General features: G+C 37.9%; 1 protein-coding gene across 1 annotated transcript in view; it reads right to left on the minus strand.

Annotated features, from left to right (window-relative positions):
* The window catches only part of adgra1 (adhesion G protein-coupled receptor A1), a 189,426-nt gene that overhangs the window by 33,272 nt on the left and 143,927 nt on the right, over positions 1-12,227 (minus strand). Inside the window, exon 15 of the mRNA XM_014469438.2 lies at positions 4,568-4,695. Coding sequence (XP_014324924.1) covers positions 4,568-4,695 — 128 coding nt within the window. The remainder of the gene's footprint in view (positions 1-4,567; positions 4,696-12,227) is intronic.

Here is a 12,227-nt window from a genome sequence, read left to right on the forward strand (position 1 = left end):
AGCGACTGTTTGAGCCTGGAGGCGTGTCTTGGGCTGGGCTTCACTGATTTCTGCAAAGGGGAGGGAGAACTAGAGCTGCAGTTTTCTGGGCTGCCGCTGAGTTCCAGGTCCATCCGGCACCAGGCCCATAAATCAGGGTGGCTGCTGGCCTCCCTGGAAGAGGTTTTCACAGGTTCTGCTGCGGGCTTTCATTGGGTCAAGTACATTAACCTGGCAACCCTCCATATCTCCATCTCTCAGAGGGTTGGTGGGGGATAAAACAGCCCCGGCTCTGCATCTACTCTCTCACCTCAAAACCAAGCGCTTCGACAAATGCAAGGGGCAATAAAGCAACAGACTGTAATATAAGAAGTTTTACATTGAGGAGGTTTAGCCAAGCCAAACGTGCCGCTGATGTCTCATAAACCAAAGAGTGCAGGCTTAGTAACAAGCTGCGATGGAAATGGTTACAGTCTAATGCATATTTATTATGTCAGCAAAAGAGACAAAAATGAGGATAAGATAAAGATCTGTGGCAGGAATTAACAAGACGATATGAAAGAAACTAATTCTGCTCTGTTTAACGAACTGTGTCCCATTCTGCTAGAGGAGAAACAAACAAAGAAAAAAAAATGGAATATGAAGAAACAGTACAAGACACAAAGAGGTTGATATAATGGATGCCTGTTATGACAGAAAGGTTGAATAGGCTAGAGTAATCCTGCTAAATTAGTTATTTAGTCTATAAATATCTTAAGCATTTTTGCACAAAGTTTATTAGAGTCATTACCATGGTGGGAAATCTTCCTGAAGTGGGAATTAAAAATACTTTCAAATAAAAATCTAAAAAAGATGCATTTTTATTCATTCTCTTTTGCTCCCAAATAAAATCTAGTGCAAGTAAAAACTTAAAAGTCACATCAATGTTAAATAAAATCAAATTGTGCATAATTTATCTGATGGGTAAGTACAGCATCAGTATGTTTATGAACAGTAGTGAACAAACTGTATCATAAAGATAAAGGAACACAGCAGACAGGATAGGGAGAGAGGAGACGAACACAACTGCTTGTCATAAACTTGATATATTGGCAAGATTGTTAAAGGAAGTCATAATAAGTTCTTTATGCACCTTGACACAAACCAAGTCTTGCCAAGAAAACTGTGAAAGGTGATTGCTTTTAATGAAGCCAAAATACAACTTCTGAAGGATATGCAAAAAAAAACCCCAAAAAACGTATCTGTCATGAAACACCGTGGTGGCAGCATCATGATGTATCATTTTTGTTAGCAGCACAGGAAAGCAGGTCAGACTTGTTGTGAAGAAACTAAAAACATGGCAATCTTGAAAGAACCTGTTAGATGCTGCAGAAGGCTTCAGGCTGGTGAGGATGTTCACCTTCCAGTAGGAAATCAACCCTTAACTTACAGTCAGAGCTACAACTGGATGGGTCAGGTCAAAGCAGGTTAGTTTAAATCAATCTAAGAAACTATGGCAATGTTTGGAATAGAATTTTCAGGGATGCTCTTCAACGAATCTGACCGAGCTTGGGCTATTTTGCAAATAAAAACAGAAACCAAACTAGTCAGAACAGACATTTTCCAAAACCTGTAACAGCACTGAAAGATGGCTATTCATAGAACTGACTGAAAACAAGAACACACCACTCTTTTTTGTTTTGTTTACACCGACCATTAAAACAAAATCATTTTCCTTCCACTTCATAATCATTTTCTACTTTATGTCTATAAACCCCCCAGTGCAATATATTGAGGTTTCTGGTATAAAGTGACAGACTGTGACGAATACTTTTGCAAAGCACTGTTGATAATTCAAATAACTGAAAAGCCAAAAAATAGCACATGGTGGTGCGTACGGTCAAAGAGATTGCCATAATTGCATTTGACTGCTGTTGCTAAGCAAAACCTGTGGTGATAACTTCAAAATAATTTACAGGCAGCAGTAAATTATAAGCTGCAGACGTTGACACAATTACTGTCAGATTAGCACAGTTTAAACTGAGGTCTGATTTCACTGTGGATTTGTGCTGCTACCTAAGGCTGGACAACACGCCAAATGAATTAAATTATTTTTAAATGATGTTTATGCTGCTTTTTTAACAAAGTTAAAACCCCTAAAGCAGAAAAAATTCACAAGTAATGAAGGTTCTTTCCTTAGAGACACCTGCATCAGTGAACTTTGTCAGGAGGCAGCTGCAGCCGAACGAAGTAATAAAAGATACAAAAAGTGAAAACAATGTGGTTCAAAAGCGTCTGACAGAGAACAGACTGTAAAAACACAGGGGCGAAATTTCTTCTGTCAATCTATTTGACATTCAGAGACAGTGACAGAAAGAAAACGCAAAACTACTTTTGGAGTTTCAAATAAGAGAAAAAGTGTGTTAGGTCTTTTTTCTTATCAGATTTAATGTGGCGGTCCAGCAGTAACCAGGATGACTCACTCCTCTCTTTTCTCTGAAACATCTACAATTATTTTGAGCACTAAGTTCCTCCAGACATTTTTTAACTTCATGGTTAATGTTTGTTTATTTATCTCATCAATAAAATACATAAGTGCAATTCCTGATAAATCTTGATTCTATTGGAACCTCCTTGAAATCAAAGCATTCGGTTTAAGCTGAAATGTCATACCTTTATCATATGAACATTATTCTTCTCTGTGAAGTAGGAAATTACATAGATCTTAGCGATTAAGAAAAATAATTTAACCTTAACATTAGTTACAATACATGTCTACAGTGGACTCCCACTTAATCATAGTTCAGTTTGCGCAGCTTTATTTTCTGTTGAAGTAACTCCAAAGTTTAGCTTCTGTGGCTGGACCATTTCATTGTGCGTATTAATGCATATTATGGTATATTTTGTGTCTGAACTATTAAAATAAGCAGATGAATGCATTCTTAGAATGAGTCTCAAGTATTTGTGGATTTCAGCTACTTCTGGGCGGCTATGGTCCCTAACCTCTGCAAACACCAGGGGTTCACATCTAATTCAGCATAGTTTGATTTGTAAAGTCTCTAAATATGCTGGTATGTAAACTGTGAAGTGTTGGAACATTTCTCTGACTGCTGCGGTCTGATTTAAGTATTTGTTAATTTGTCCTGACTGTGAACACTTTTGATGTAAATTGTGTCCGTTGCTTTCAAAGGATTTTGGGTTTAAGGAAATTATACCAACTGCTGTGAATTTCCCTTTGCTCAAACATCTAACGTTTGCCAATAATCACAAATTCTGTCCTAAAATATCTTGTTGTCAAGATGCCAACACACACCTCATTGTGGGTAAATATGTTTCTACATGAGCTCCCACTCCATGCTGTGTCTATCACTGAACTGTCTTGCATTCTGCCCATTTAACACCCAGTCCCAGCGCTTCACGGCTTGGATCCTGTCAGTCTGCTGGAGTGATACTGAAGTGTTACTAAACAGAGATGTGTTTTAGTGTTAGGGAGAGCCTAGTGGGAGGTGTGGAGGAGGTGGAAGAGTTCGTTAATGTGAGTTACATTGAAGGAAAATCCCCTCTAACTCTGTGTGTGCAAAACATAAAATCTGCCATCACATCTTAAAATATGGACGTTTTATTTTTCTTTCTTTTTGCTTCTAGCCTAAATAGGAACTGGTGTTTTTTTTTGCCAAAAATACTTTAAGATGCTTGTGGTTTGAGCAGTTTCAAGATATGGGCTACTGATGTAAGCATAACACCCACAGCCTAAAACCTGGAAACTTGTTGATGAAACTAGCTGTGCAGTTTCTCACCTTGTTCAAAAATCAGATGTTTAGCAGATCTTTAGATGTAACACCAAAAAAGGGTCACACTAATATCTCATTGGACTCCCAGTACCCAAAATAATACATTTAGTGTCAAGTAAAATGTTAATTGAACATGAGCAGTAATACAGTTATAGCTGATGTTTCTTTAATGTTTTTATTTCTTCTGCTAACAAATTTGTTTCCTAGTTCAATAGGATATATCTCAACGGCAAAAAAACTTCAACATCTTATCTTTTTAATTCACAAACACTGCATATAAACCACGACAATTAGCAAAGTGACTTATTGCTGCGCTTAAACAACATTCTAGTCGAGCAAACTTCTACTTTATAAACCTAAAAAAGGCTGAAGGTACACTAAACTAAATCCCAAGAAATGCTCGCTTCTCTGTTCTCACCTCGTTCAGATATAAAGCAACAAAGGTGGCCTCTATACCTCCTAACAAATCCGTTGGGGGCATGTGTTTGTCTTATGATGGACTAAAACACATGCTTTACCACAGACACTAATGTGTACATGTTTTATATCCTCTTAGACAGATTGTAGGGCTTAACAGCAGCCTAAAGCATCTGACTCACACCCCAGTGAGCCCAGGATCTGAAGCAGAGGAGTCACAAACCACCATGAGGGTGGAAAAAAAGGTGAGAAATTAGGAGATTATGTAACCGTCTGCCCGCTTGTCCAAACGCTGAGGTGGAGTTAATGACTGTGAATTTAAATTTCAGCATGCCAGGCTGAAGAGGCTTAAACCTTAAATGTAGCAGACATGTTATCCAGTTTATGAGATTTCCTCTTACCTGTGGTGCACTATGTACGTGATGATGGAGGCGAAGAGGCAGAGCAACATGACCGCCGTGCAGGCATACACGACCGGGTGCAAAAACTCCCCAGGGTAGGGGGGGAAAGAAAGCACCTTCTTCAAATCCTGAAGCACAGAAAAACAAACAAGAAAAACACTGTCACTATTAGTGCCATGAAAAACCATCAGTCAGTAAAAATTTGGTGTGAAAAATGAAAGCACTTTGGAAAATCAGCTCATCACCAAAAAAAACAACAACATAATGACACATAATGAGCTCCTAGGATACATATTCACAGCATAGTGCTCTGATGAGATATGTGAGCAAAATACAAATAAATGTCGAGGAAATGTCTCTGAGTTAGAATCCTGTCCAAATCCCTACAAAGGAGAAGCAACCATGTCGAGCGAATAGTCTTCCCTCTGCATTTACATTCAACATTTCAGGCATTAAGCTGACAATGTTTGGCAGAGTGACTGAATGCAAAAATATTATAAGCTTCCTGGGCTGCCAGCAGAAAAATTCTGGACCAAAAATAGATTAAAGAAAGCAAATAGGGAGAGAAAATATAATACAATGAATGTGAAATAAATGTCGCAAAGACGTCGTTCAGATGTGGCACAAACTGTGACCGTTACAGCTTAAACCTCTAAGGATGCAAAGTTCTTTGTAAGAGTTCCTGTCAGCTTTAGATCTACACACGAACAAAATGGGGCCTTTGAAAACAATCCACACTCACACCCTGCATGCAGTCAACGCACTGTCTGGCAGAGACCGAGGCAAAATGAAGAGTGATGTCGTGATTTTTGGCTCCATCGTGTTGAAGTTGCTAAATAAAGTGCACCTTATCTCCATAAGCCCCGCCAGCTCGGTGTGACTTTGTGTCTCAGAGAGTGATCCACATACAAGCTGTCTGGCTCTATCATTGTCTCAGAAACGAGCCCAGTGGGAGATTCCCTCACCGTGTTTATCCAAAAGGCCGATGAGCCTGTCTGGACCTGTGAGGGGTTGTGACCTGACTCAGAGCTTTTACCAGCACTGTTCTAAAGTCGACTGCTGATTGTTGGGATTATAAATCCGTCCTGAATCCTAATCCATTCAGCAGATCTTTTAAGCCTTAGATTTTAAAAGAATATATCCTGTAAAAAATAGTTTCGTCCCAAAAAGACATATTGTAACGTTTTGCCACATATATATAGAATTTCACTTCTGGTTATAAGCTTCCATCCATTCAGGATGCAAAACCTGATGCATTCTGACGAACCATTTTATTCAGAGTAAAATGATTATATAACAAAAGCAATTTCAAATACATTTAAAGACAAGAATTGTTTCCTGACACAAATCCAGTTGTGAAGCATTAAAAACTTTTAGTAGGGCTGACATCAGGGTTATGGGAAGGCATTTCTAGAAGCTTCATCTTATCTCACTCTTCCTAAAACATCTCATATGTTCTTCAGACGATTGTGTTGTTCCACTTGAGTCTAAGTTTCAACCATCTGACCAAAACTGCACATAAAAAATGGTTGAAAAAGAAAAAAAACTGCCATGAAATGAAAACAATTGGAGCATCAGAGTCACTTTCTACAGTGAAGACAGTTTTACATCACTGTGGACGGAGGAGGTACTGACCAGAAACCAGAAACCCTGCCCTAAAACAGAGCCATCCAAATCTAACTGAAATATGTAGCAGCACATGTAGAGAGGACAACAAGTTCTATGGCCATATCAGGTAGAAAATGCACTTCTTGGCCACAATGTAAAAAAAAATGCTTGAAGGAATCAAAGCAAGGATTTAAAATCTGATGTTGTACCAAATGGCAGGCATAGTGGTGGCAGCATTATGCTGTAGAGTTACTATCCTGGAATCACAACCCAAAAAATTATAATGATTTAAATTAGCTGTAATCAGAATATTTCAAAATTCTTATCACAATAACAGGTTTTTCACAATAAGGATAAACCAAATAATAAATGTATACCGCTATTGCTGAGGACAGTTAGCAATAGCTGGATGCTCAAATACATCCACGTTATGCATGTATTTGAGCATGTATGTATAACCAAAGTAAAATAAATCATTTATTATTATGACATAAACTGCTGATCTGAACTGTATTCAACCCCTTTGGCCACATCTACACTGTTTTGTCTTTATAACACATAAAAACAAAAAATCACCAAATGTTTATTTTGTTAATCAGAAACAAAATAACAGATGCAAGGCATAAATGAACAGGCATTTTACAGGTATACTCTGTGTAAATGAAACTCAGTGTCTGCAGTCAGTAGACAGCTGGATATACAATCACAAAGGTCGCTGAAGGTTTGTCCAAGCAACATCTGATTACAAGGGTGATAATGATGGTGGAAAACATTGACTGTGAGTCATCATGAAGCAAATAAAACACAATGCTGCAACAGGCTTTCTATCCACCGTCAGTGGATGCCATGGCAATGAGAGGACGGCATTCACATGGTGCTCATGTTATAAAAGATCCACGAAGCTATTCATAGCATTAAGATGATTTTACTACCAATGTTTATAAAACAGAAACTGCAGGATTTACATTTGAAGTATTAGCATTATAGATTTCACAAACGTATCAAAAATACGTGCATATCACAGTAAAACATCCAACACTGACAAATGTTCTCAATGTCTGACATCCTGATATGCTGTAAGACTCCAAAACATTAAGTCTGACTGAACTGAACTGTATTACGCTTGGATTACATTTGACTGTATGCCACTGGATTTGAATAACCCAATTTGCTTTTTTTCTGTAAAGCATCCTAAGAGGACTCTGGTTGTGAAATTTCTCTACCTAAATAAACAGAAGCTATAAACTAGAACTACAGCCAGCAATCAAATGAACAGTTACTGTGAGCAAACAGAAAGCGTACAGAAACAAAGAAAGACCAGGATGCAAATGGTCCTTTTGGGAAAAAAAACCACAATGAAGCACAATACCACAAAGACATTCCAACTGTAAATGGCTTCAAATAACTCAGTTTCTTCTGATTAGGGAAAGAAGACACATGGCAAGAACTTCTGAGTTTCAGATATACCAGATTTATATAATTTAAAAATAAAAAAATAGCAGTTAATAGTACAAAAAAAAATTTATATCAATTTTACAAAAGGCGTAGAAAAACAGCTTTCATTTGAAATTAGTTGTTACACTGTTGAAAGCAAGCAGAGCTAAAACACTGTGAGATATTAAACATGATGGTGAGTGATGGCAGCTCTGACAAAATGGCTTCAGGTGAGATGGAAGAAGGCAAATGGTTTCAAGGGACGTGAAGTGATAATCACTGAGCTTATAATGTTAATTCAGAATGTCAGTCTGTCACCTAGTGAGTCTTTAACCACAGCTCAACCCAATAAATAAAAGTCAGCAGTACGTGTGGGCTGAGACGCTTTTTCTAAAATAAATTTATAACAACTAAACGTAGCAAACAGATATAGTGTTCTGAAAAAGAATTTGTCCCTCTTTGCTTTTTTCGTCTTTCTTAAATCTCTTAGATTTTTACAAATTTTAATATCAGACCCCAACAGTAGTCCTGGATAGGGAAGCCTTCACTTCCTAACTGATATAACAACTTGTTGCAATGCACAAAGTATTTCCAGACATTTTATTTACAGATTGCCATTATATTTAATACATATGTATATAAAAAAACAAAAACAAAACAGTGGCGCCATAGAAAAGTAAGGTACCCGGTAATGACACAGCAGGACTTCATGAACTCTTCAACACTAATCTCAGTATTTTTGACCAGGTCTGTCTGGCATGAAACAAAGGCTGAAAATATGGGAAAGCTTATCATGCTCAACGTTAAGGAGGTGCACCTGCATGAGGTCGTAACCTTCAATTCAGTTAAGCTTGTAAAGGACATGGGCAGTACTATTTTGTAGAAATGATCACCTGTCCAGGGGTCACCAGTCCAACAAAGAGCAAGAGAGACACACAGGATAATTGCTATGCACACACACTAACCACTGATACCACAGGGAAATTTAAGAGAGACCCATTATCCTAACAGTTATGTTTTTCCACTGTACGAGGAAGATGGAGTATCCTGAGAGAACCAATATATGCACAGGGAAAAAATATCTCCAGAAAGGCCCCAGGCTGGGATTCAAATCCAGAAACCTCTTACTGCAGGGCACCGCTGCTAGCAACTGCACTTCTGTCCAACCCCTATGAAGTACCAGAATATTAAAAATAACAAATCACGTGGTTTTTGCTCAAAGCTGAAAATTCTTTGTCTTTGGCATCTTCATCAGGATAAGAACCAAAAACTGAAATCAACACAAATTTTGTGTGCCAAACTCAACAACACTGTTTGTTTATTTGTTTGTGTATTTAAGAATCCCATTAGTCTCTAGTAGAGATTATTCTTCCTGAGGTCCACACCACAAACATTACAATTAAAACATCCCATCACAGACAGTGTAAGGAGGAATGGTCAGCTCCCTCTGTCTGCTACAGCCATATGATTTATTCTCATTAAATAAACTTATCCAAATTAAAAGTCTTCAATGTGAAATTATGTAAGTGGAATATAACAGGAATGTATTTGAAGTCTTTTCACAGGTTTTTACTAGGGGTGTTAATAAGTACACTATGATACATAATGTGAAACTGTTCTGCAAACATAGTGCTTATTAAACTCCTAATAGATCAGCAAAATGTGAGAATGTGTCATTTTCTAATTAAAAAAAGAATAATGTCCCCACCCAGCTGAACTTTTTAAAGACGAGCACAGAGGACCTCGTGTTGACATCTGGGTTAGAGCAGAACTCAGTATCTGTGCTGTTTTCTACATAAATACGTAAAACAATATTTTTCAGAAAGTTAGAGTACTCAAGAGTCTGTTTTTTATTGCTGATTAGATTCAGTGGTAGCAGAGCTGAAAATCTCTTAATTACTTTATAATCACTAGCAAATTTCTTTGCAGCTATTTTTGATCTTTATTTGAGTTTAATCAAATCTAATAATTTATGATCCGATATAAAACACTGTGTTTTTGGTTATTGGCCACACATGGATAAAACACTTAATTTGGCATTAAGAAACAAGAGCTAGTCGTTAATGAAAAGGTTTGTAAATTCAGCTCTTAACTAAAACCCTAAATATTAGAATAGCAGGTCTATAAATCTGAAGTGACATTTTCCAATTAGAAAAACACTGAGATTTTACTATAATTTAGCCAATATACTTAGAATAACAGAGAAGTGAAGACTGTCTAACTGCAGCCTGGAACGTAGCTCTAATTTTAATGCTCTGCATAGAGTAAAACAGTGATAGGCAATTTAAAATGACCTTAGAGCTGAATAGGATGGAGGAGAACTGGAAGAAAGGAAGATGGATAAAAAGAGTTGGTGACTTTCAGCAGATGGATCCTTTCAGAGCTAAACATTTAGAAGAACAGGCTGATCTGTTATACATGTGGCTCTCAGAAGCAGTGTTTGTGATCTTGCTGTGACATTTGGCAAATAGCAAAAGGCCCCAGAAGAAAGGGCCAAGAAGGATGACCGCACAATGTGATACCCATGCAGAACACAGACTGGAAACGCAGGAGCTTTTTTTTACACATACGCTAAAAAGTTCTTAAATTCTTTAAAAGTCGTATGTAAGGATAAAAGTCTCAAAAGCACATATATTCAAGCTGCTGTTAAACTTTCCAGGAGATCAGAGGCAGACAGCGTACACAGGTAGATAAATCCCTCGACTTAATAGACTATTCTCTGTATGTTGCTTTGAACACGCTTCTCGGTTCTGTCAGCACCAACACAACTCACACTTGATGGGCTTTAAAGAAAATGCATTGATTTTCACATTGTCCTCCTGGCATTGCATCCCACATCTTCTGCTCTGATTCACAGATTCACCCATACCCCCACCTCCAGCACCAACCTTCATGTTTCTGTGTGAGAAGGCAGAATATCACCTGTTGTAAAAAAAAAATAATAATAAAATAAATAATAAAAAAAAACATCTGGCCTCATCTGTGAATGAAGAAACTTATATTTATCATGCAACTTTGCTAGTTGTTACTGGTTACCATTTGGTGATATCCTCTGTGAATTTTATTTTCACTCCAAAGTAATAAATACATACATTCACAGAGAGTCCTGCAAAAACATTAATATTCCTTGAAATTTATTACAACATTTTCTAGACCCTCTGTATAATTCCAGCTGCTCTATTAAAGACTCTGAGGTTTGTTTGAGAACATTAGTGAACAAACAGCATTAGAAATTAAAAACTATATTCCACGTTTTAATCATCGCAAGCAGCAGTATTCGATGTATCATCGAGACATAGAGTATTGATCAGCTTGAAAACCAACAAAACATGGCCGTCCACCTAAACTAAGAGTCCGCAACCGAGGCAATCGAAACATTTATTCATGCAAACAATGTAAAATGTATTTAGTCTGTGAAAATCTGAATAAATATTATGTGGTGCTAATCTGATTTTGTTGTAAAATTCCAAGCATATCATTTCATGAAATCACATACAAACAGCCAAAAAACCACAAAATGTGTTTACTTCAAAAATATTGATGAGTTCTTTATTATTTTTAACCTTAGTTATTAAAGGGATCTAAGGAATGACTTGCAGTTTCCTTCACCCACTCCCTTACACCAGGATGTCTGAAACTGAAGGACTGGGCAAGAGATCGTAATAACAGAAACTGGAAGGACACGCCTGGTAACTCCGGAGGGGCTGTAGATATCAACAGCTCAGGTGGGAGAATCTATTGTGACGAACGTTTAACAATATGCTTCACATGTACAGCCTTTATGGAGCCATCCTGCTTAAGGTTTGCTGAAAGTCATGTAGGAGACAGAGCCAATACTCAGAAAGAAGAGCTCTGGTCAGCAGAGACCAAGATTAAAGTGTTGGTCTGTCACAACAAGCTATACTGAGGTTTGTGGCTGTAAGACAAGAAAATGTCAAAAATTTCAAGGGATGAGGATACCTTTGGAGGTATCTGTACACCCTGACTGAAATTTACAGATACGTATATGGTTTTTGTCTGTGCCGTGCAGCTGATCTAGATTGCGAAGCTGCAGCTCCCTTGTTGACTTGGCTGTCGTGATGATCGATAGGCTATTGCTGTTAGCTTGCAGTGTGCTCTGATCATCTCTTCCCTGTTGTATTTTTTACAGCCAAAGCCAATAGCAGCAACATGTCAGCTGAAGAAAGCGGCAGAAACCACTTTCACATGTAGCTCCTCCACTCAGGTTATTATCATTACACCCATCATATTACATCACAGTACTGTAAACACTTTATTACTGCGTCTGACTGACAGGTTAATGTGCCTAAACCCTTTGACACTGCAATTCATTACAGCCAGGCGACTGTATTAGCACACAGGTCAGTCTGGCTTAGATTTAACCTAGATTGGAGCTGGCATGTTATATCTAAACATGCCTCAACTGTCCACAAGCCTCAGTGACTAAACACAGCACTGATCCCTTGTTTGTGCTGGAGATACAACTTTAATCTAGTGTTCTCCGTCTCCATGCCAAAATCAGATTACCAGAGTCAATTAAACTTGATCCATAATCTCCTGCAGGCACAGTTGGTGCAATTTTATCAAGCCCACAAAATCCAAAGGGACAAGTACAATG

This window comes from Xiphophorus maculatus, chromosome 22, assembly GCF_002775205.1.
Source record: "Xiphophorus maculatus strain JP 163 A chromosome 22, X_maculatus-5.0-male, whole genome shotgun sequence".
Lineage (NCBI taxonomy): Eukaryota > Metazoa > Chordata > Actinopteri > Cyprinodontiformes > Poeciliidae > Xiphophorus > Xiphophorus maculatus.